Source organism: Gamsiella multidivaricata (assembly GCF_025024155.1).
Source record: "Gamsiella multidivaricata strain RSA 2152 chromosome Unknown BC939scaffold_59, whole genome shotgun sequence".
NCBI classification, from domain to species: Eukaryota; Fungi; Mortierellomycota; class Mortierellomycetes; order Mortierellales; family Mortierellaceae; genus Gamsiella; species Gamsiella multidivaricata.
This window is the reverse complement of record NW_026251767.1, coordinates 49,045-69,402: the sequence shown is the minus strand read 5'-3', so window position 1 is coordinate 69,402 and position 20,358 is coordinate 49,045. Positions and strand designations below refer to the sequence as shown.

The 20,358-nt window shown below is 49.2% G+C and overlaps 9 protein-coding genes across 9 annotated transcripts; 6 read left to right on the top strand and 3 right to left on the bottom strand.

The window, feature by feature from the left end:
• Positions 1–262: 262 nt before the first annotated feature.
• Positions 263–795, top strand: BC939DRAFT_388931 (ribosomal L27 protein-domain-containing protein; the record flags this gene model as incomplete). The annotated part of the gene is made up of 2 exons (XM_051551872.1): positions 263–356; positions 545–795. Coding segments are annotated over 2 exons (345 nt in total), but the record flags the coding sequence as incomplete, so codon positions are not given.
• Positions 796–2,966: 2,171 nt separating this feature from the next.
• Positions 2,967–4,140, bottom strand: BC939DRAFT_459688 (uncharacterized protein). Its single transcript, XM_051556764.1, has one exon. The coding sequence runs from the start codon at positions 3,703–3,705 to the stop codon at positions 3,184–3,186; it is 522 nt and encodes a 173-aa protein (XP_051409463.1). The 5' UTR covers positions 3,706–4,140; the 3' UTR covers positions 2,967–3,183.
• Positions 4,141–6,873: 2,733 nt separating this feature from the next.
• BC939DRAFT_479448 (Alpha/Beta hydrolase protein) lies at positions 6,874–8,929 on the top strand (the record flags this gene model as incomplete). Its single annotated transcript, XM_051558851.1, has 8 exons — positions 6,874–7,111; positions 7,241–7,406; positions 7,496–7,563; positions 7,646–7,773; positions 7,861–8,305; positions 8,395–8,467; positions 8,563–8,627; positions 8,724–8,929. The coding sequence occupies 8 exons, from the start codon at positions 6,874–6,876 to the stop codon at positions 8,927–8,929; spliced, it is 1,389 nt and encodes a 462-aa protein (XP_051409462.1).
• Positions 8,930–9,185: 256 nt separating this feature from the next.
• Positions 9,186–10,609, top strand: BC939DRAFT_252791 (uncharacterized protein). Its single transcript, XM_051551011.1, has one exon. The coding sequence runs from the start codon at positions 9,481–9,483 to the stop codon at positions 10,522–10,524; it is 1,044 nt and encodes a 347-aa protein (XP_051409461.1). The 5' UTR covers positions 9,186–9,480; the 3' UTR covers positions 10,525–10,609.
• On the top strand, positions 10,092–11,880 carry BC939DRAFT_252784 (uncharacterized protein). Its single transcript, XM_051551010.1, has 2 exons — positions 10,092–10,619; positions 10,722–11,880. Exons 1-2 carry the CDS (start codon positions 10,511–10,513, stop codon positions 11,831–11,833), a joined length of 1,221 nt encoding a protein of 406 aa, XP_051409460.1. The 5' UTR covers positions 10,092–10,510; the 3' UTR covers positions 11,834–11,880.
• Positions 11,881–12,811: 931 nt separating this feature from the next.
• BC939DRAFT_459679 (2,3-bisphosphoglycerate-independent phosphoglycerate mutase) lies at positions 12,812–14,925 on the top strand. The gene is made up of 4 exons (XM_051556763.1): positions 12,812–13,106; positions 13,314–13,430; positions 13,530–13,835; positions 13,933–14,925. Exons 1-4 carry the CDS (start codon positions 12,855–12,857, stop codon positions 14,794–14,796), a joined length of 1,539 nt encoding a protein of 512 aa, XP_051409459.1. The 5' UTR covers positions 12,812–12,854; the 3' UTR covers positions 14,797–14,925.
• Positions 14,926–14,987: 62 nt separating this feature from the next.
• Positions 14,988–16,233, bottom strand: BC939DRAFT_400238 (restriction endonuclease type II-like protein; the record flags this gene model as incomplete). The annotated part of the gene is made up of 4 exons (XM_051552529.1): positions 14,988–15,131; positions 15,223–15,471; positions 15,565–15,664; positions 15,779–16,233. 4 exons carry the CDS (start codon positions 16,231–16,233, stop codon positions 14,988–14,990), a joined length of 948 nt encoding a protein of 315 aa, XP_051409458.1.
• A 354-nt stretch (positions 16,234–16,587) lies between these two features.
• BC939DRAFT_459676 (uncharacterized protein) lies at positions 16,588–17,989 on the top strand. Its single transcript, XM_051556762.1, has 2 exons — positions 16,588–17,028; positions 17,504–17,989. The coding sequence occupies exons 1-2, from the start codon at positions 16,726–16,728 to the stop codon at positions 17,747–17,749; spliced, it is 549 nt and encodes a 182-aa protein (XP_051409457.1). The 5' UTR covers positions 16,588–16,725; the 3' UTR covers positions 17,750–17,989.
• Positions 17,990–19,481: 1,492 nt separating this feature from the next.
• BC939DRAFT_459673 (uncharacterized protein) lies at positions 19,482–20,232 on the bottom strand. Its single transcript, XM_051556761.1, has one exon. The coding sequence runs from the start codon at positions 20,212–20,214 to the stop codon at positions 19,540–19,542; it is 675 nt and encodes a 224-aa protein (XP_051409456.1). The 5' UTR covers positions 20,215–20,232; the 3' UTR covers positions 19,482–19,539.
• Positions 20,233–20,358: the final 126 nt, after the last annotated feature.

The following is a 20,358-nucleotide window of genomic DNA, read 5'->3' as shown; positions in this document are numbered from 1 at the left end:
TCGCCGAATCTTCAGGTACTTCACTTGCACCTTTCGGGAGTAACTGGGGTTTCCATTCAGCATACATCCAGCTGTGAGATGTCAGGATGCGTTTCACTCAACGCCCGTCGATTTATATGCTGATCGGGATGAGATGTCCAGCGATGTATATACAGACAGCTTGCACTTGCTGTATACAACGGAAATAAGGAGTTACGCTGCAGTTGAACTGACCAGGGATTCTTCAATAACAATACTCCAATTCAACTGGATAGCGCTTACGAGCCAGATCCGTCATGCTTCCAAGAAGGCTGGAGGTTCGACCAAGAACAACAGAGATTCTGCCGGTCGTAGACTCGGCGCCAAGAAAGTTGGAGGTAAAACCACAGAAAAACTGCATATCCGCACACTTTTTTTTTTTTTTTTTTTTTTTTGGCATGCCTCCGCATCCAGTTGTTTCACTACCAATGTTTCCTACGGTCTTTTTGCAGAACAATCCAATTAATCGCTTTTTCATTTCTTCAAACTATATTATATGACACGACAACAACGACAACAACAACAGGCCAACCAGTGATCCCCGGCAACATCATCTACCGCCAGCGCGGGACACATTTCTACCCTGGCGAGAACGTCGGCATGGGCAAAGATCACACATTATTCGCCCTCGAGTCCGGTTGGGTCCAGTACTATCAGGACCCCGCCAAGGACAAGAAGTTTTGGAAGAGAACCTATGTCGGTGTGACCTTGCACAAAGATCAGGTTTTACCCACACCAGCACATGAACCCAGGAGGAGGGCCTTCAGGATGATCGACACGGCTGCTTATAGGCAACAGTTGGATCAGTCCAGGAAAGAGGCTTTGGAAGACTTGGTGACGCTGGAGAAGGTCGTCCAGGCATAAAGGAGAGATAGAACTTCACATGAAGCAAGCATGGAAAAGGATGGACACGAGGACGGATTGCGGGACATTGCGCACAGATAGAAAGGGACCAAGACATGTAGAAGCATGAATTGGTTTTGTTCCCGAAACCATGTTTATGGATTTAATACAAATTATGCACAGCAACAATCATCGTCCTTTTTCTTTATTTTATTTTTTATTTTGCTTTCCAATGAAGGACATTATGAATTCATTATGAATAGAGGCTACCTGCAAACTTCATGGTTGACCTTTGCTTTTTTGTTATTTTTACGTGGCGCGATTGAAATGAGACTGATCGCACCCATTAAGTAAGAAAGTATGGAAGATTAGAGAGGGTATGACATGACTTGTGTACGTGATCAGGAATAAACCGAACGGCCTGTATTAACGCAGCTGCTCGGGCATCTGCTGGGGGCTGCCAAGTCCAGATGCCGATACCGAAGGATTATAACCCGGAGGCAAGGGAGCATTGGGCAAAGCCGGTGAGGCAAAGGGATCATGCGTCGGCTGAGGATACGCCACCGGGGACTTTTGCTGCATCGATGGCGGCAACACATACGGACTGGTTGCGGTCGTGGCCCCACCGGTAGGCGAAGCAACGCCAGGGCCACTTGGTGGTGGCGCAAAGTAACCTGTCCCAGAAGTACCACCGGTCATGAGCGGACTCACAAAACCGCCTGCAGCGTTCGTGTCAGCAGAGGTACCCACCATATTGGGTGAGGACTGCATCGGAAGGGGCTGGTGGTCGAGATACACAGGCTGGACCGCGATCGTGCCGTCAGGTAGATGCTGCATCAGGTACTGGACATTGCCCTGAGCCTGTCCTCCCATGCCAGGGGATGCAGCAGCGCCGCTCAGCAAAAGCTCATCCATGCCATTATACGCGCCTGCATGGCTCATGCCAGGTGTCGAGATCACGGAAGCACCGGCCGCACGGGCAGCATTGGGGCTCTGTTGGGAATGTCCTGATTTACCGCCGCCAAACTGGTCGCCACCCTCGGGTCTCAAAGAAGCCAAGTAGGCCTCCTTCTCCATCTCGGCCTCACGGATCTCGATCTGTTTCTGGCGGCGCTTGTAGAGGAAGAATCCAACGATGCATCCGACGATAACGAGCACTCCGGCAACAATACCGATGATGGGACCTGTACCAAGACCAGAGGCAGATCCAGTACCGGGGAGGGGTTGAGAGATCGTCGTAGTGTCCGGCTTGGGCGCGTACGAACTCATCCAAGTTGACAACATCACGTCATAAACCTGAATGTCCTTAGAGTAACCTGTTTGCGGGCCCGTTCCATTGCTGTTCAAACCTATAGATCCACACGCAATGAACATGTAAGCAAGTGGCGACTTTTGTCTCACGTGTTTAATATCTTTTGCCATGCCCGGCCGGAACATACCTCCATAGACAACCATGTTGGCCCCTGCAATATCGCAGTTGTGGCCGTATCGTGGCCTTGTTGGATTCGTTGTCACGGTCTGCGACCAGGTCAAAGTAACCATATCCAGTGACCATACATCAGCGAACGTCGACTTTGCATTGGCGTCATATCCTCCAAAGATAATGACCTTCTGACTGGTGGTGAGCACACTGCAATGATCCTGGCGTGCTTGTGGGACGTTTCCGAGGGTCAATTGCGTTCCGTAGGTTGGGGGAGTAGTTGAAATATCGATCCAAGGCAGGCTCTGGAAGGACTGGTAGCCTCGCCTTCCAGCTGTTGAGCTAAATCCTCCAAAGATAAAGATCTTGTTACCGTACAGATGTGCGGTTCCGGAATTAAAGTTATTGAACGATGTCGAGGACGATGTGCCTGCGCCAGGGGTTGGAGCCAAACTCGCAGTCCAGGTGCCGTCCTGGAACTTGTCGATTTCATTGGTGCTGGTGCCATCTGGGAAGGCACCTCCGAGAAGGTAGGAAGCGCCGGTGTTGGGATCTGTCAAAAAGCTGGCTTCAGTCCTGTTTGCCCATGCCGCAGCTTGACTATAAGCGGAGAAAAGACGGGATGGGGCACTTTTGGTCAGTATGCAAGCACAAAAAACGCAGATACATTGTGTAACCATGCGCCCAAGAAGATGTGTCTTTCGATCGTTTTCTTTTTTCTTCCTCTTGCGGTGAATTCAATGGATGGATTTTGCACAATGATGTATACAAATCTTGATTCTCACTCCTCTTATGCTCTCTCCTCCGCCCACCAAAAGTCACGCCGCGATGCTGTTGATCGCTACAATAGACAGGAATTCAGGCATGCTTGCATCGCCACACCGCAACTTTGTTATGATGACTTACGCAGCAGGAGCATTGACTGTCGACCAAGTTTTTGCGGCAATGTTGTACTCGTAGAGGAAAGGCGAGTTATTTCCAGATGGAGCTGTGACGAGCAAAGTCGTGCCGTCCTTGGACATGGTTGCAGAGTGGCCTGAGACTGCAGGTCCTTTCACACCGCTGGATGGGGTAGACAGGTCGGTCCAGGCGGGGCTCGAAATAGGCCAGGACTTTGTCAAGTCGAGTGAGTACAGCTCGCTCGTGTACTGAATTGTACCGGAATTGAGCTGACCTCCCTCATAGAAGATGAAGTTCTTGTTGGAGGCAGAAGCGACGCCGAGGAAGGCACTTGGTGCATTGATTGTTGAAGTAGGGGCTGGATTGGCTGCTCCCCCTGTCGTTGTTGCCGTGGAAGTGGGTTTGGACGTTCCAATGGCAGTTGATGTTGTTGAGCCTTGGGCGTCCGAGGCGAGGAAGAGGCTGGAAGAGAGTGAGAGGGAGAGGACGAGCCCCAGGGCGAGGTTGCGGGTGATGGCGACCATTGTGGAGACTGGACTTTGCTTGCCTTTTCCTCCTTAGTGTCGATCTTCTATGAAAATCCCTTGGCTGTCTGTCTCAATGGGTTAGCCGTTAAAGGAAATGGTGCTAGAGGCGAATTAACGAAGGGGGGCCAGCAGGAAGAAGCACGTTTTTATCGTCGGCTCAGTGGCAAAGTGATAAGAAAAGGGGAGGGGGAAGGAGAGAGGAGAGAGAGAAGTGGAGGGAAGAACGGGAGGAAAGGTTGTCGGAGGAACAACCCAAAAAAGAAAGAAGGGGTGTGAGGGCGTGAAGATATGAGGGTATGGAGGTATGGCGTGGGCTGGAGTAGGGCTGAGACACTGGAACAAAAAGAAGAGAAACGAAGACCTTTTCGGAGAAGGGGGAGAGAGAGAGAGAGAGAGAGAGAGAGAGAGAGACGAGATGAAGGATGGAGGATGAGGAATGGGGGATGAGGGGGATGAGAGGGATGAGAGGGATGGTGGTGACGGGAAGAGAACGAGCCTTCGAAGGATTTCTCTCCTCCGTGTGCACCTCTTTGAGCTTGCTCCCCAATGGCTGCATAATCATTCATTCATTCAACTGCTCTCACTCTCTCACTTTCTATGTCAGTTCCTCTGCGTCAATGCCTTCTCCCATCAACATATCTTCAGCGACATACAGGTATGTAGGCAAGCTATGTGGACGCATATAGTCTCACAGACAAGAACAGAGCACCAGGAAGGGTCCTCTTTCGCTTAGACTATGTTCCGATTTCTTGACTGCGATAGACTTTTTTTTTAATCCCACACCCTTGCTGCTACCCGTTCCTGATAAAAGGATGCCAGACTCTTTGATTGGCCAAGTTCCTACTTCATTTGTCTGAATTTATGTGCATATCAAGCATCCTTGTTATTGTTATCTTGCCACCAAAGTGGAATCGATGGACATGCCATCCTTGGTCAGGACATCTATGCTTCTATTCACAAGAGCAAGAATCGACATGAGTGCTCCTCCCAAGGATAAACCATACAAAAAAGAGAGCAAAAGAGGCCGCTCGCATTCACTTGCCTCTTAACAAAACATCAGTGACAGCAACAAAAAGAAAAGATACAACCGAAGAGGACGAATGAGAGATCTAGAAGAGAGCCCTATTTTTTTTTATTGTGCCGCAAATTCAAATGCCTATTGCCACATCTTTGTCCACATCCACATTTACAATGCACGTCCATTGCTCCTGGTCAAAACTGAGGTCTAGGCACGGTCGATTGACCGAAGAGAAAAGAGATCTCCACTTTCTTGCTGTCATCGTCATTTGAATAGGGAATGCAGGCCTGTTCTTAAATGACAAAGCAGCGGAGGCTGCAGTATATTACTTTCACGAGACAAGATTGGGTCCTGGCTTGTGCGCAAAAGATCTCATTCCAAGTCATTTTCCCAGATCTCGATACGTGCACGGTAGTGGGGACGGTTTCTCCCTAGGCTAGTGTGACGGAAACCATTCTTCCTTTGCATAGACCTATCGTTTGCTTTTATTCCGATCACGTAACGTGTACAACGACTGTATGCAGACTAGCCTACTCCATGTGCATGCACATGGCGACTCCTTTTTCTCTGTTGTGGCCATTCAGTATGTATGAAAAAATGAGCATAAATTGCGCTCACTTGACATGCGATATAGAAACGATACATGTTGAAGGATAATACAACGAACTCTGACTACCGTGCTGGGAACCAAAGACGTTGCAAGAAACTGCACTAGACCAGCTCAGCGGATGAGAGCACGCTATGTCTTTCTAGCCTACAAGTCGATCGCCTTGGAGTCTGCAGTTCGGAAAACTGGTACCTTTCGCACGATTCCTTCCTCTATTTAAACACCAGTTTCATCAGTTTTAGCAAACTCTCGAAACATCATTAAGACCTCGCCCTCATTTTACTAAGACGCATGTAAACCCCTTTTATGACGGATTCAAACGGAGGAAGGGCTAAGGCGTAAGGCGCTGCAGTGTTGTGTAAACGTGCTTGCTCAGTGTGTCCTGCGAGTGAGTGAAGGGACCCTTAAACCGGCGATGATTTGCCAAATCTGCCATGTGTCGCGATTAGACTGGCGGTGCAAAAATGCAAGTGAGGCACATCCCTTGTCTCTCCACAATCGCTGGCTACCAAAGCAGTAAGGAGCACTCACAGGCAGTCTTATGCGTATGTCTAGGGATTCAGTTGAACCCATATCGTGCCAAGGATTAGGATCATTGGAAACGCTCGATAAATTTTTATCGGGAAACAGAATTAGGGGCAACGTCTAGGGCAGGGCAGTTCGATCGGATATGCATCCACGTTGCATGGGGTCAAAGAAAGCGAGTGTGCACGTTGCAATCTCTCTTCTAGGGCTGTGAATAAGCCCATGGGAATATTTATGCAAAACGAAAGACGCAAAGAAGCTGCTTTATTCGATGACGATTGTTTACTCGGCTGTTGACACGAGCCGATCACAACGCGACCAAACCGGCAACCCAACAATTCGATATCCACTATAGGGTTACTTCTGAGTCCATGTGGTTTCTGTGAGACAAGGAAAAGCACCGTCTTATGCTGTTGCAGAAGGGCTGTATAGCAGCTACAGCCAGGCGAGATCGACCTGATCTCAAGCGGATCCCCCCCTCTTTCCCTCATCGCCCCTCCGCATCCCAACAGGCGGTTGTCATTCCATCTTGAGCACACACGTTCACTTTACACCTCACACAGCACGACAAAATATTACCCCACGCCTATTTGAGTTGCACAGTGCAGTAAAGATCCTTCCCCCATTCAACTTGCCGATAACGACATTCGGCCCACCGATTACAGGAAGTGCATTCATCCGCCATCGACGGTTGTCATTACCTTTTGCCTTTCGACCAAAAGACAGAGCTGTCGATTTTTCCGTCCTTTATCACTCTCAATTGCATTGTTCGTGGCACAAATCACCGGATAAAAAGAACCTTGCTTCCCCACAAAATACAGTAGCCTTTCTGTCAACAACCATTCAACAAGCACCAAGACTCAAGAGGGCCATTAGCAGCGGTGAATAAACAGCTCGTTGATAGTGTACCAGCCAGTGCTCGGACGTCCAAAGACACAAAGGGAGCCGCATATCATTGGGACCACCTTGTATGCTATTTTAATCTATGGTCTCAACAGCACCGCAAGCAGGAATCATGGCACTGATCAGCCTGGGCATGTACCTGGCAAAGTCCATGTGGGCGGTCTCATACGCAATAGCATCGTTTGTCACCATGGTTTTGACCTGGGTCGCCATCTCTGGAGCCGCCACGAGGTACCGGAAGGTCAATTGGATCCTCTGTGCACTCAGCATCCAGTTGTCAGAACTGCCCGTGTCGATCATGTGTATGGACGCCTGCTTCTACACATGGCTGAATGTCACTGGCACCTTCCGTAAGTGATTCTGCAGTATCAATTGCCCAGTGACAAGGAATGGACAGTCTACTGTGTCGCATTGAAAGAGTTTTCATGAGAGAAGGCTAATTCTGCTGCCATTTCACGTTGACTTGGGACATTTCATAGAGGAGTCGCTCTTGGTGCGCTTCTTTTACTACACCAATCTCATTACAGCAATCGGACTCTTGTATCTCTTCAAGCGGGCGTTTGAAGTTCAGGAACTGGGACAAAAATTCTTGGACCAACTCTTCAAGGGCAGCAAGGACTGGATCGAACTCCCAGGACTGACATCGTAAGAGTATTCAGTGGAACTAGTGCTTGTTGAATAGAGTGGCGGCTCCAGGGTCCTAATCCGATTCAATATTGCGTGTGATACCGTAGACTGAGGTTCTGGCAACAACTATTGAACCCGTTCCAATGGCCCAGAGACTGCACCATCTATGAGAACAGTATGTGGGAAAGATCACAAGGACGAAGATTCTCTGTTGACAGGGATCATTCAATACATATCTCACCATTTGTTGTTTATAGTCCCCTACTGGACACAGGAAGAGCAATTGAACGCACAGACATCGGATGGCTGGAAATCTGTGCTTGACATGGCCTTGGATATCTATCAACCATGCTCTGTTCAGGCGGGAGACGATAGACCAGTCCTCGTAAGCGTGCTTTCGGACGGATATGATGTGGACGGGCAGAAACCTTGATAGCGTTATTAACATGCACATATATTTTGGTCCGCATAGTTTTATATGCACGGAGGTGGATGGACGATGGGAAGCAAAAAGTTGGTGGGACCGCTCTTGCAAGAAATGATTTCATATGACTGGATTGTAGTCTCAGTCGACTACCGCCTCGGCGCCAAAGCTGGATATCCGACCCAACTGATAGACTGTAAACGCGCGCTACGATGGGTCAAAGATGAGATTCGGATCTTTGGAGGGAACCCCGAGAACATTGTCGTTGCCGGTGATGCTGCGGGAGGGCATATGGCCTGTCTTCTGGCGAGTACTACGAACCTGCCGGAGTATCAGCCTGGGTTTGAAGACGTGGATACAACTGTTCATGGAGTGCTCGGACTCAGTCCTGTGGTTAACTTGGTTGACCTGGAAAATTACAGCAACCACGACTGCAGGACTCGTTTCATCAAGGACGTTGCTCGGCGTGAGGGTTCAGCTGAATCCGCAGAGAGTATGTATATGCTAAATCGTATGGACTGTGGTATGTTTGGTTCATGTTCGTTGAGCTCACATGTAAGCACATTTATTCCGTGGCTGTAGATCTAAAGTTTTTGACGGAGCATTCACCGCGGTTCAGGTTGAAGGAGCCCAGTATTCCTCACATGATGATCCAGTAAGTCCGGTTGTTATGAGTTTGTGACCCCAGTTTGAAGTGTTTCGGAGATGAGATATCCCCTAACAATTGCTTGTTTCATGTCTATGTGTTAGTGGCGACATTGACACCCTAGTTCCAGTGCAGCATACGCGCGACTTTGTGAATCACTTCCGTAACAGTAAGGGGCTAATTCGGCACAGGTTTGCTGTTGCTGTGCGATGGATGTTACACGAGTTAGCCACTAATTTTTACTAAAACAATTATCCCCGCATAGCATGCACTTCCACACCGATCGCTTACCTGGAAGTACCGGGCGGCCACCACTGTTTCCATTTGATATCTTCGCCACGATCTTGGTACATTGCGATTGCTGCAGCTCAATGGCTGAACTACCATTTTGATGGTATCAACAATATCGACAGCAAGCCAGACAAAAGGCGACAGGAAATCCATGAGATTGTCGAATGGGGCTGGGACTGACTGCAAGTACAGTTGTAGCCATTAGCTTAACCAAGCGACAACAACAACGACAAAAAACCGGAAAGTGATGTTGACAAGGATGCAATAAAGACGCTAGGAGCATTCATATACCCACTTATACAAAACATTTGCCATTTGCCCGTGAGAGAGCCTCCCTTGCGCCATGTGAAATAAGGTTCAGTAGTGTGAATGAGGCGGGCCGCAAGTCGTAAATTGAAAATAATCCCTGCCCCACTGGTTCCTGAGACCTTCTCTTCCCCTGTTTCTCTTTTCCCTCGCCGTCTGTTGTAGGGAGTAGACCATGTTCATCCCTCATTCCTCAAAATTCATCTTCCATCCTTAATCACTTCTCATAACCCGAACCAGCTGGTTTGCAGGTCTGCAACCCTTGCAATCCTTGTTTGCTTCCTGATTCTCTCCTCTACTCCTATCCTTCTTTTTTGCATATAGTTTACTGTACGTACTCTTTTACTTTATCGCTTTTTCCACACCTTCATACTTTCGCGCCCTACTCTACTCCTCCTCTTTTCTCACACTTGTTCTACATTAATATGGCACTACTGACGTTATCCTCGACACATCCAACACCAGCACAGCAAATGCGGAGTATACGACCCACCACGAGGAAGCCAGCATCCTCTCTACAGTCACTCGCCAGTCTTGCAGTCATCGCCTCAATCGCATGGCCATCCTCCTCCGTATCCGCTGCCCTGGCCCCATATCCAGTAGGCGGATTCGCCATGTGTCAAACGGGATCCTCGCTCCATATCCAGGGCGGGGTCTCCTACTCACTCTCGGCAACATACCTTGTTACAACCAACCAACATTTTCGACTGGACCTCTCTCAATCCTTTGACTCTGCCCCAAGCTCGACCAAACCTCCGGTTTGGGCAAATTTGACCTCGGATTATTCACCCTTCCAACGGTTCCATGCAGGAGCATGCACGCCTGATCAGGCTAGTTTCTTGACAGTCGGAAATGCCGATGCGATGAACACGGGTGCAGGGGGCAGTGGGTTCATGATGGCCTATAGTGTTGCTAAGGGAACATGGACTCCGGTGACGCAGGCAGTCAGTGGAGCGACTAACTCTAATAACCAAAACTCACAGAAAGCAGGAGGAGGTGGGCTCATGGCTGCAGGACGGACGATGCCCGGTTTCGCGGTGGGAGGGGCGACCAAGTCGTTGGGTGTAGTTATTGGTGGAGGTTGGCTTCCGCAAAAGTCGAATACAGCGTCTGCAATGGGCACGGACCTGACGAACTTGGTGACGGAGGCGGACTTGATTGCGTTTGGAAGTGATGGGTCGTTGAGTTCACTCAATTGGTCGGTCGCACCCGCTGGCGGGAATGGTGGTAGCAATATTAATCAAAATTTGGGTCCGGTGGCGGGATCCAAGGTCGTGCCTTTGTCATCGCCAGGTGGTAAGGCCGTGGTTCTTGGTGGGGTAACGGGGTCGCGAGGAAATGGTAACGGGTTGTCGTTTGCAAACTTGTCGATCGTTGATATGGTGACAGGGGCTGTCGTTATCCAGGTAGGGACAGAAACGGAGTTTGTGCACGAATGCCAACAGCCCAAATACGATGAGCATGACTGATTTTTCTTTTCTGTCTTTGCTGATCCTCCAGAAAGCGACATCAAGCACGCCGAACGGAATTCCCTCGCCGCGATACGGACACTGTGCAGCGTTGTGTATGTTCTGGCGCTGCAGGCAATCGTCGTTTTTGCATGTTTTTGTATTGTCGAGAAATCGATAGACTGAACGCATGCTCTATTATGTATCCGATACTTTAGCTACCGACGGGAACACGATTATCATGTTCGGTGGCTCGCTTGTGGCGAACGACAAGGTCACAAACGACCTCTATGCACTCGATACCCGGACCTGGACATGGTCCCAACCAGCACTCAAAACGACTCCCCTTTCTCCCGTGCGGGACCATCAATGTGTCGTTATCGGCGATCAGTTCCTCTCATTGTTCGGATTCAATGCCAACCAGGCACCCTCCTCTACAAGTTCGAACTCTAGCGGTAATTCAGGGTCCTCAACACCCATTCCCTCCGTCCCTCCGATATATGTCCTTTCTGTCTCACAGTGGGCCTGGTCTACACAGTACACACCTCTGCCCGGAACACCCTCGCCACCAACGCCTCCTAGTGTGCCGACAAATGGTAGCAAGAATAAGGTCAACGGCGTGGCGATCGCGTTCGGGACCATTTTTGGACTCGCATTTTTGGGTGTGGTTGGGTACCTTGTCTTTGCACACAAGCGAAGGCAGAAGCGGAAGGCCGAGACGTTGTTGCTAATCGAGATACAGGAGCAAAAGAAGGAAGAGGCCAAGTTGGAAAAGGAACGACTGCAGCGGCAGCAGCAGCAGCAGGATGCGCCATTGCCGCCCGTACCGGTCTCCGCTCATACTAATGACAATGGAAATTATCAGGATTACAATGATTACAATGCAAATTATCATGGCGCCGGCAACCAAGGAGGCGCTTTCTATCCACCTGTAGCGGCGTCGACGGCACCTTCGATGTCACATTATCGAGCAACGGATCCGTTCCAGAACCCGACGTATCTGCAGCACCAGAATTCTCATCACCAGCTTGAGCCAATTCCATACTACGCACAGGCAGGCGGTAGTGCAGCTGGAGAAGGGCTTGATTTGTATCCGTTTGCTTACCCGCCACCAGTATCTTCACAACAACAGCAGGACTCGCCTGTGTTCGTGCCTGAGGAGATGGGATATATTTCTCCGATGCTGCCAGGAAGCCATAATATGCCTGGTAATGCAGCGGATAATTTTAAGGTGCCTGTGGAGGATGGGAGGATGGGTTCGGGGGGAAGGCTCGCGAGTGGTGCGCGGGATAAGATGTCGTTTATTGATCCGGGGCCCATATATCGCTGACATATTCACGATTAGTAATAAAAAGATGATAAAATGGGCCTGAGACGCCTTTGAACGAACATCAAGATACTGGCTTCGCTTTAGTAGGGTAGGAGATGGGATCCAATCTTCGGTTCTGGTGACCTCCCTTGTCGTGTCGCGTAACTTTTTTATTGAAAGTAGCGTCACTATATTCGCCAGATCCATAGCTGTCGCTGTCTTTGTCAGCTCCTATTCAAGCTAGTCTTCCAACTTCTTCCCTGTGGAGCGTCTCGACCTAAGCAATATAGTACACATACAGAACTCGCACGGATAGGATGGATGTAAGCATTGTTCGTAACCACAAATTCTACGGATAAAACACATCCATGACTCTTATTTCGTTCTGGTCAGAAGATATGTAAGTAAGTCGTATACGCCTGCGTGGGTAACATCATTGACTTTTATATCCTCTCCAATGGTCAACCGGGGGTACATACGAGGCCGACTAGAACACAATTCGCTCCGGCGTGTTCGGAGAGAACTGGGATATGATCGACAATATGAGGATACGTAGGTGTCTATCCTCCTATCCAACATCGATGGCCTGGTATTTCAATTATCTGTGCTGAAGAAGGCCGGCGTATCTATGTCACGACAGATATGGTTTCAAGGAAAGCTTTCTGTCGCGCCAGTGATGCCCTGTTCCTTTCGCAAGATGACTATACATCGAATACTTTTTAACGGACATCGAGAGTGCAATGCCATAGACTAGAAGCGCACTGAGATCAGCGGCTAAGGTTAATAAGCCTCTTTTATTAAAGATTCATTTAATACACGCTTTCATTATTCAATTAACGATACCTTTTCCCGAGAACTTTAGGAGTAGCCCCTGCAGACGCGTCCTTCTTTCCTTGACGCGACCCTACAGTTCGCGTAGGACGGGACGTCATTTTTCCACGTGATGAACAGTTCAGTTGGGTTTGCCTTCCGACCCTCTCAAGATCATTTTTCTCTCCTTCAACCTTCCTACACAAGACACTCATCCCATTCAACATTCACCATGGCCCAGAACGCGTCTGTCAAGCACAACGTCTGCTGCATCGTCATTGACGGCTGGGGCATCTCTCCCGAGGAGAACACCCGTGGTGATGCCATCCGCAACGCCAACACGCCCTACATGGACAAGTTTGAGAAGGAGTACCCCTTCACCACTCTCGGTGCTCATGGTCTTGACGTCGGTCTGCCCGATGGCCTTATGGGTAACTCTGAGGTCGGCCACTTGAACATTGGAGCTGGACGTGTTGTCTACCAGGTAATTGAAGCAGCGCCGGACTGGGATACAGATTGATACCTTTTAGATGCTATGCGAGATAAGGTCATTGCTCCGAGCTATGTCCTATCTCTCTCTACACTCTTTCCCCAGTACATTGAGAGAAGTTGTTGCTTTTTAAGCACTGAGTCTTGGGGGATCTTCTTAACCCATGTTTTAATGCCTTTGACTCGATCTGGATCGATCTAGGATATTGTGCGTATCGATCTCGCAGCCTCGAAGAAGCAGTTTGGCCATTTGGAGAACATCAAGGCCTCATTCGAGAACGCTAAAGCCGGAAACGGACGTCTCCACTTTATGGGATTGGTGAGTCGTTTGTTATCAATGCAATTGGCGGTGTTTATCTGGCGTATGTCTAAGCATATCTTATCTAATAAATCTAATTTTCTCCCACACACTCTTTAGGTCTCTGACGGTGGTGTTCACAGTCACCAGAACCATCTCTTCTCTCTCTTGGAGGCCGCTAAGGAGGCCCAGGTCCCTGAGGTCTACATTCACTTCTTTGGCGATGGTCGCGATACCTCCCCCCGCTCCGCTGCCGGCTACTTGAGGATCTTGCTCGAGAAGATCAAGGAGCTTCAGTTCGGAAAGTTGGCCACCATCACTGGTCGTTACTATGCCATGGATCGCGATAAGCGCTGGGAGCGCATCAAGGTCGCTATCGACGGCCTTGTCAGCGGCACCGGTGAGAAGACTAACGATCCCGTCCAGGTAACGATTGAGCCAGAGCTGTTCTTATCAAGCATGTACAGTCAATTGCCCTCTGATCGACAATTAATGCTTCCCATCTTGATATATCTGATACTAGACTCTTGAGGACAACTACAAGAAGGATGTTACGGATGAGTTCTTGAGGCCCATTATTGTCAACGAGGAGGGCTTGATCCGCGACGATGATACCATCTTCTGCTTCAACTACCGCTCTGATCGCATGCGTGAGATCTCTTCGGTCTTGGGCATCGCTCCTCCTCCCATGGAAGTCAAGCTCCCCAAGAACTTGCACATCACCACCATGACCCAGTATAAGAGCGACTTCCCCTTCCCCGTCGCCTTCCCCGCACAGTCCATGACGAACGTCCTCGCAGAGTGGCTCGCGAAGAAGCACGTCCCCCAGTGCCACGTCGCTGAGACGGAGAAGTATGCTCACGTCACCTTCTTCTTCAACGGAGGCACAGAGGCCCAATTCGAGGGCGAGCACCGTGATTTGATCGCTTCGCCCAAGGTTGCAACATACGACTTGCAGCCCCAGATGTCTGCTGCTGCCGTTGGCGAGAAGGTTGCGGAGGAGATCGCCACCAAAAAGTTCCCCTTCGTCATGTGCAACTTTGCACCCCCAGACATGGTTGGCCACACTGGTATTTATGATGCTGCCATCAAGGGTGTCGAGGCCACGGACGCTGCCATTGGAGTCATCTATGAGGCCTGCGTCAAGCACGACTATGTCCTATTCATTACCGCCGATCATGGAAACGCCGAGAAGATGTTGTCGGATGACTTCTCGACCCCTCACACTGCCCATACCTGTGCTCGCGTTCCCTTTGTCATGACCAGCAAGACTCACAAATTCAACGGTACCGTCGGTGCCCTTTGCGACGTTGCTCCAACCGTCCTCCGCGTCATGGGCTTGGATGTCCCTGCTGAGATGACCGGTCACAGCTTGCTTCAGGAATAAGACCTTCCAAAGCAGGATGTTCGACAGCAGGGTGAAATTAACAACAAAATCTTCTACCCCATAGAGATAAAAATAATGAAAGATCAACCATAGTGCATGGAAACAAATGGCGCCAGGTTACAGATGAATGAATTTGTTTATTATGTTGATTTGCGTATGTGTGTGTGTACAAGTATAGGCGGATAATATATCTATCCGCGCCGTTGGCGCCTCTTCTTGGGATCAATTGCGAATGGCTGATCAAACGCTTCCATTAGCCGCTTCAATTTTCGCTCTCCAAAACCTGGCAATATTGCCAAGTCCTCCGCAGAGGCGTTCATGATGTTCTTGAAAGACTATTACAAACATCAAGATGGTGCAAACGATTTAGTATACGGTATGCCATGTGGTCGTTTAGTTACTGCAAACGCAAAGGAATGAACTTACGCCAAAGGTCGATGATAGCGTAATAACATCCGTTTTATTGACGGACTGGATCTGGGTCAAGCTATCCGTCAGTTTCGAGAGATAATCATTGTCGACTCGTTCCTTGATCGCATCAGGCGCCTTGTTCTCATATGCCTTGTATGTCTCGATGTAACGGGCTGCCTCTTCATTACTCCATGCGCAGATAACCGTGAAATCGTTCACCAGTGCCACTCTTGTCAACTCGCGAATCGCCTGCTGGTGCGTGTCCTATGATGATAAATGGTATTTGATATGATACATTATTTTGACGTTCGTCGCTAGATAATCAGGCACAAGATGGCGATTTGTTTCATCACGCACCACATCGACGAGGATCAACAGGACGCGGAGGACAAAGCTCTTTCCGAGGGCAGCTATCCGGCTAAAAATATACTCTGGATGCAGACGATGGTATCGAATACTAGCGCACGTAAAGAATAACCAAGATGAACATAGACATTAGCGCTCCATCTTACGATCATATCCTGTATATCAGAAAGGAATGCTTCCTATGACACATCCGAAACCTCCATACCTCAGAAAAATGATGCACGATGTCAAGCCTACGACGAAATCCGGAACTATGTCGCCGTATTCGTACGGTACATTCCTGATGAACTGAAGCAAGGGGTTTCCACGTTGGGATGACTTAACGACAATAGTGGTCTTTGATTTTGGAATGAAGGGTGGAGGTACCACCACGGCTGCTGCAGAGTCAACCTTGGTACCATTCCCAGTTCCAGTTGCAGATATCCCTGATCCAGACCCTAATGTTGATGACTGTGCTGCTGTAGTTGTCTCCTGCGGTTTACTTGGTGGGTCTTCGATGTCGAATAGGTCGTCATCCAAAATAATGTCTCCAAGATCATCGTCGAAACCAAAGTCGTCATCTAGAGAAACAGGATTGCTTTGCGCTGGCTTTTGATTGAGTTCTTGCTTCTGCTGTTGCTGATGTTGTTGCTGCTGCTGATAATGTTGCCTTGAACTCATAATAATCGGTGTAGCTGAAGTCACTCCGCCAAAATTCTGAGTGGTGCCATTCAAAGCTGTTCGAGTATCGTTCAAATTATCGCTACTCCCGTCGAATAAACTTTCAGAACTGGTGGCGTTCGCGGTTGACTGAGCGGGGTTGGCGTTATCCTTGTCCAAAGTGATGCCCTTTGGTTTGAAATGCAGCGCTGGTTTGCTGTTGGCCTCGAGCTGTCTCCGCCGCTCTTCCATTTCCTGCCGTGAGGGCATTCGAAAGGGGTTCGCAGGCTTCGCAGGGCCATTGGGATTGGTCGTGTCTTCGTTCATGTTCAAATGCAGAAGAGGATTCTACTCAGTAAAGTTCGAGTCTGCACCTTTTTTTGCGAGTATCTATTTTAAGGGGCTTGAAGCTTCGGACCTCGGGGTCCGGCGGCAGCCAGCAGTGAGGTTCGATTCTGGGATCATCAAACCTTTCACATCGAACACCTCCCACCTCTATACACCTTCACAACCATGTTGCGCGCTTCACGACCTGTAGCTCGCGCTGTCGCTGCTGCTTCGAAAAACAGCACCGCCTCTGCTCCATTCACCCAGATCCGTGCCGCCCACACCGTGAACCTAAACGGCCATGCCGGCAACAAAGCCGACCCAGCCATCCCTGGTGATGCGACCAGTTTCCTGCCTGGCGACAAAATCACGGGCGATACCCAGATTGGATCGTACCCCAACCTGCCAATGTACAATCAGCAGTGGCGCGATGGCAACCCTTCGGCCGGATACTGGGATCGTCAGGATCGTCGCAACTTTGGTGAAACTGTACGTCCGATGTATTCGATCGCTGATCTCGGAAGTTGTCTTCTCAGGAATTAGGTCGCTTTAGGCGGCAGCATCTTTGCAGAATCAGGAATATCTCGTAGAGGCATAAAGAGATTGACCAATCGATGCGGGATAGCTGGATCTTACTGGAACACTGCAAGGTCACAACCGAGCATGCTGTGGATCTTTTGCAGGAGTCAATAGAACACGGACGACTGACAGGGCGGCACTGGCATTCTGATTATCAGGGGGATACAGCCCACACCACCCATGTTTTCCAACGAAATAAAGGGCTGATTGAAACAGATGTGTATGGGCGCCATCAACCAAGCGCGATATTCAGTCCAGCAATACCAATTGACCCGCCATTTTCCCAACATCAAGGACTCGGATCAAACCACCATGTCAGGAATTTACATTGTCAACAAGAATTTCACACTCATTCTTTATCTACTGCTCCATGATCCATTTCTAGGTCCCCGAAGAAGATGAGGTCCTGAATATCTTTTCCCCTGACGTCTGGGCCTTCCCTGCTTCTCTCGGTGTCAAGCGTCTCGCCGCTGCTGCTGTCGCATTCCTTGGATTCGGATACCTGCTCTCAGAGACCCAGCCCGAGCCTCACTTTGAGCGTCGCAGCTATCCTCACGATGGACTTTTGGAGGCCTTGGGCGTCGATGCTTCGGATGAGGTCATGGTTGCCAAGCGTGGTGCCCGTGCTTAGAGACATCAGATGTTATTTATGAACAGCGAGCGGATTCGCTGAAGGATATTAGACGGCGAGTCCCCTGGGGTCTACGCCCAATCCCACCCTACTCTCCCCTCTGCTCTAAACCGCACAAAGAACGATTTACCATTGACGGATATAGAAAGATCAGCGGATGATAGAATTTATACACATGAGTCATGAAACGATTTCGCCTGACACTGCAGAATGTATTGCTCGAAATATTGTGAAAAAAAAGGAAAGAAACACCTTCCGAAATACTGTGTGAAGGAAGAAAAGACATCAACGTTGGGTATGTTGTTGAGTCTGAAGAAGTATTTATTGACAAGATATCACGGGGGTCCGTATTAGCTGTATAATACGGCCTCTTAATCTCACTGTAAATGGCTCGGTTTAACGGGTTCGACAGGCAAGGTCGCATGTCCACTAGTAGCCGAGTTTCTATATTTCCCATTGTAACCGCTGTAGGACCTTGGGATATTCCCTGGGTTATGTGTGAGCGCATAAGGCACGCCACAGTGATGGCAAGGAGATGCTGAGGCGTCGTGATCCTGGGGTGGGGTGTACGATAGTGGGACTGGAGCGGCATCTGCCACGAAGGATGAGCAGACGACCAAGAAGCTGGCAAGAAGGAAGGTCAAAGTGTGGTTGCGGAAGAACATTTTTTTTTCAGAAGTATGGCGAAAGGTGATGGATGAGAAGAGAGGACTGGTCGAGGAGGGATGTGGATGCGCAATGTGGTTTTATATCAGCCAAGGTAATCATTTTAACGCGTCGAGAATGAGAGCCTTTTCGCTTTGCTTAATGAGTTGATGAGCGTTACTGCAGGAGGCCCATCCAGGAGGCCCATTTTGTAAAGGAAGCTGGTAAGTCAGACCCCCGAGAAAGGGGCACATCATTCGCACGACCCCCCCTTGGATCCCCGTCTTCTATCCTAAGCGAACAATAGGGACCACTGAGCATCAAGACAATCCCTGACACCATTCCAATCGGCTACGTCTGCATTCCAATTGTCCCAGCCAATAATCTGCGGTCAAGCCATCTGGGCGAAGCACTTGAAACCAATGCCCTTCTGTGTCACTCGTAAACGCAAACGCACTTGTCCCAATAACATACCCTCCATTTTACGGCCTCATTCTTTCTCTCATTCTTTCTCTCATCTGATGCCGGCTTTTTCATCTTATCTGCCATCAATGTGTAGTCGCGCTCGTCAGAATCCTCGAATACCCGTAGTATCCACGTAGTTGTCCTGCCTATATCAAGCGAATGCCAATGGCACTCGATGTCAGACTCAACATCCAGTTAGACGTAACTGCCAGTGTCGCCTGTCGGCCGAGCACCAAACTATCGAATGCGCTGCCTCAGAGGCGAGATAGTAGCTGAAGAAGGTAATGGAAGAGGAGGAGAGGAGTGAGGGATTGAGTATGTTCAAACCTTCGACTTTGCCTTTTTTTTTTTTTTTGCTTGGCAACCATCAGCAGAATAAATCACCTGAAATATTTACTGCGCTCAGCAGATATGTTTGCATAACGTTCCGAGATACACTACAGAAATTGGTCGCACGGCTTATCTGTACTCAGCTCGAACCAAATCAAGAATGAACGTATCCTTCAGGCGGCGTAAATCCAAGCTACTCAAGTGCATAGCCATACCAGATATTACTCTACATTCATGATAAGCGTCGCAATAGGATATATCCATCATATGAAACCATGTAATGAAGAGACTCGGCAGCTGTCGAAGGATCGCGGACTTTTTTTGCTTCGATGTGTCCGTATGCCAGGTGTTTATTGTAAATGCCGTTGTATCATATCGATATCAAAAATTCTGGCGTAGGGCGCTTTCTTCTTGAGCGCTGCTACCAATCGCAATATTGCAGCATTATAAAATATAGGGGTCATTTGAAGAGATGTGGTTAAAGGCATAGCCCTATTGCTCTCCTCAGGAACACAATCTACCAAGACCTGAAGCTCTTCCTCATCAAAGTTGGTAAAAGTAAGATCCAAAATTTCCAAAGCCGTGAAATCAAGCGCCTTGATCACTGTTGTCCAGTCCTGGTGCTGGAGCCTAATGCCGTTCAGTCGGATGCGGCTCAGAGGCCTCCACAAATAGGGAGTTCCGGATGAAGAAGTCAAGCTGCTGAGGCTCGATACATCGCTAGCGGTGCTTGAGTCCTCTTGGACTGAGTTAAGTGACCGACAAGGCAGCGAGGAGGCGGATTGCTGAGGTGGGGCGGAGACCATAGCTGCAATCCATTGAGTGTATTTATGGGGGTCATCTACGAGATGCCTGTTCAATTCAAATGACTCCAGCTCGGAAAGATCCCACCTGCTCGGACACTGCTCTTCGACTAATGGGATCCAGTTCTCAAACAATAGCGTGCCCAATCTCAAGCCGTTCAATCTTTTCCCATATCGGCCAAACAGCAGCACCATCCATTCCTTCCCATCTTCCTCACCCATACCTTCAAAAGCGAAAGTGAGCTGTGACAGATCCCGAGACCGATCAATGACTCGACACATGCATTCGATTCCAGCAGCTGTCAGTGAAGATGTATTCAGCTTCAGCGACGTGATCCTTGAGCCGCGCTCTTCAGTGACCTTGTC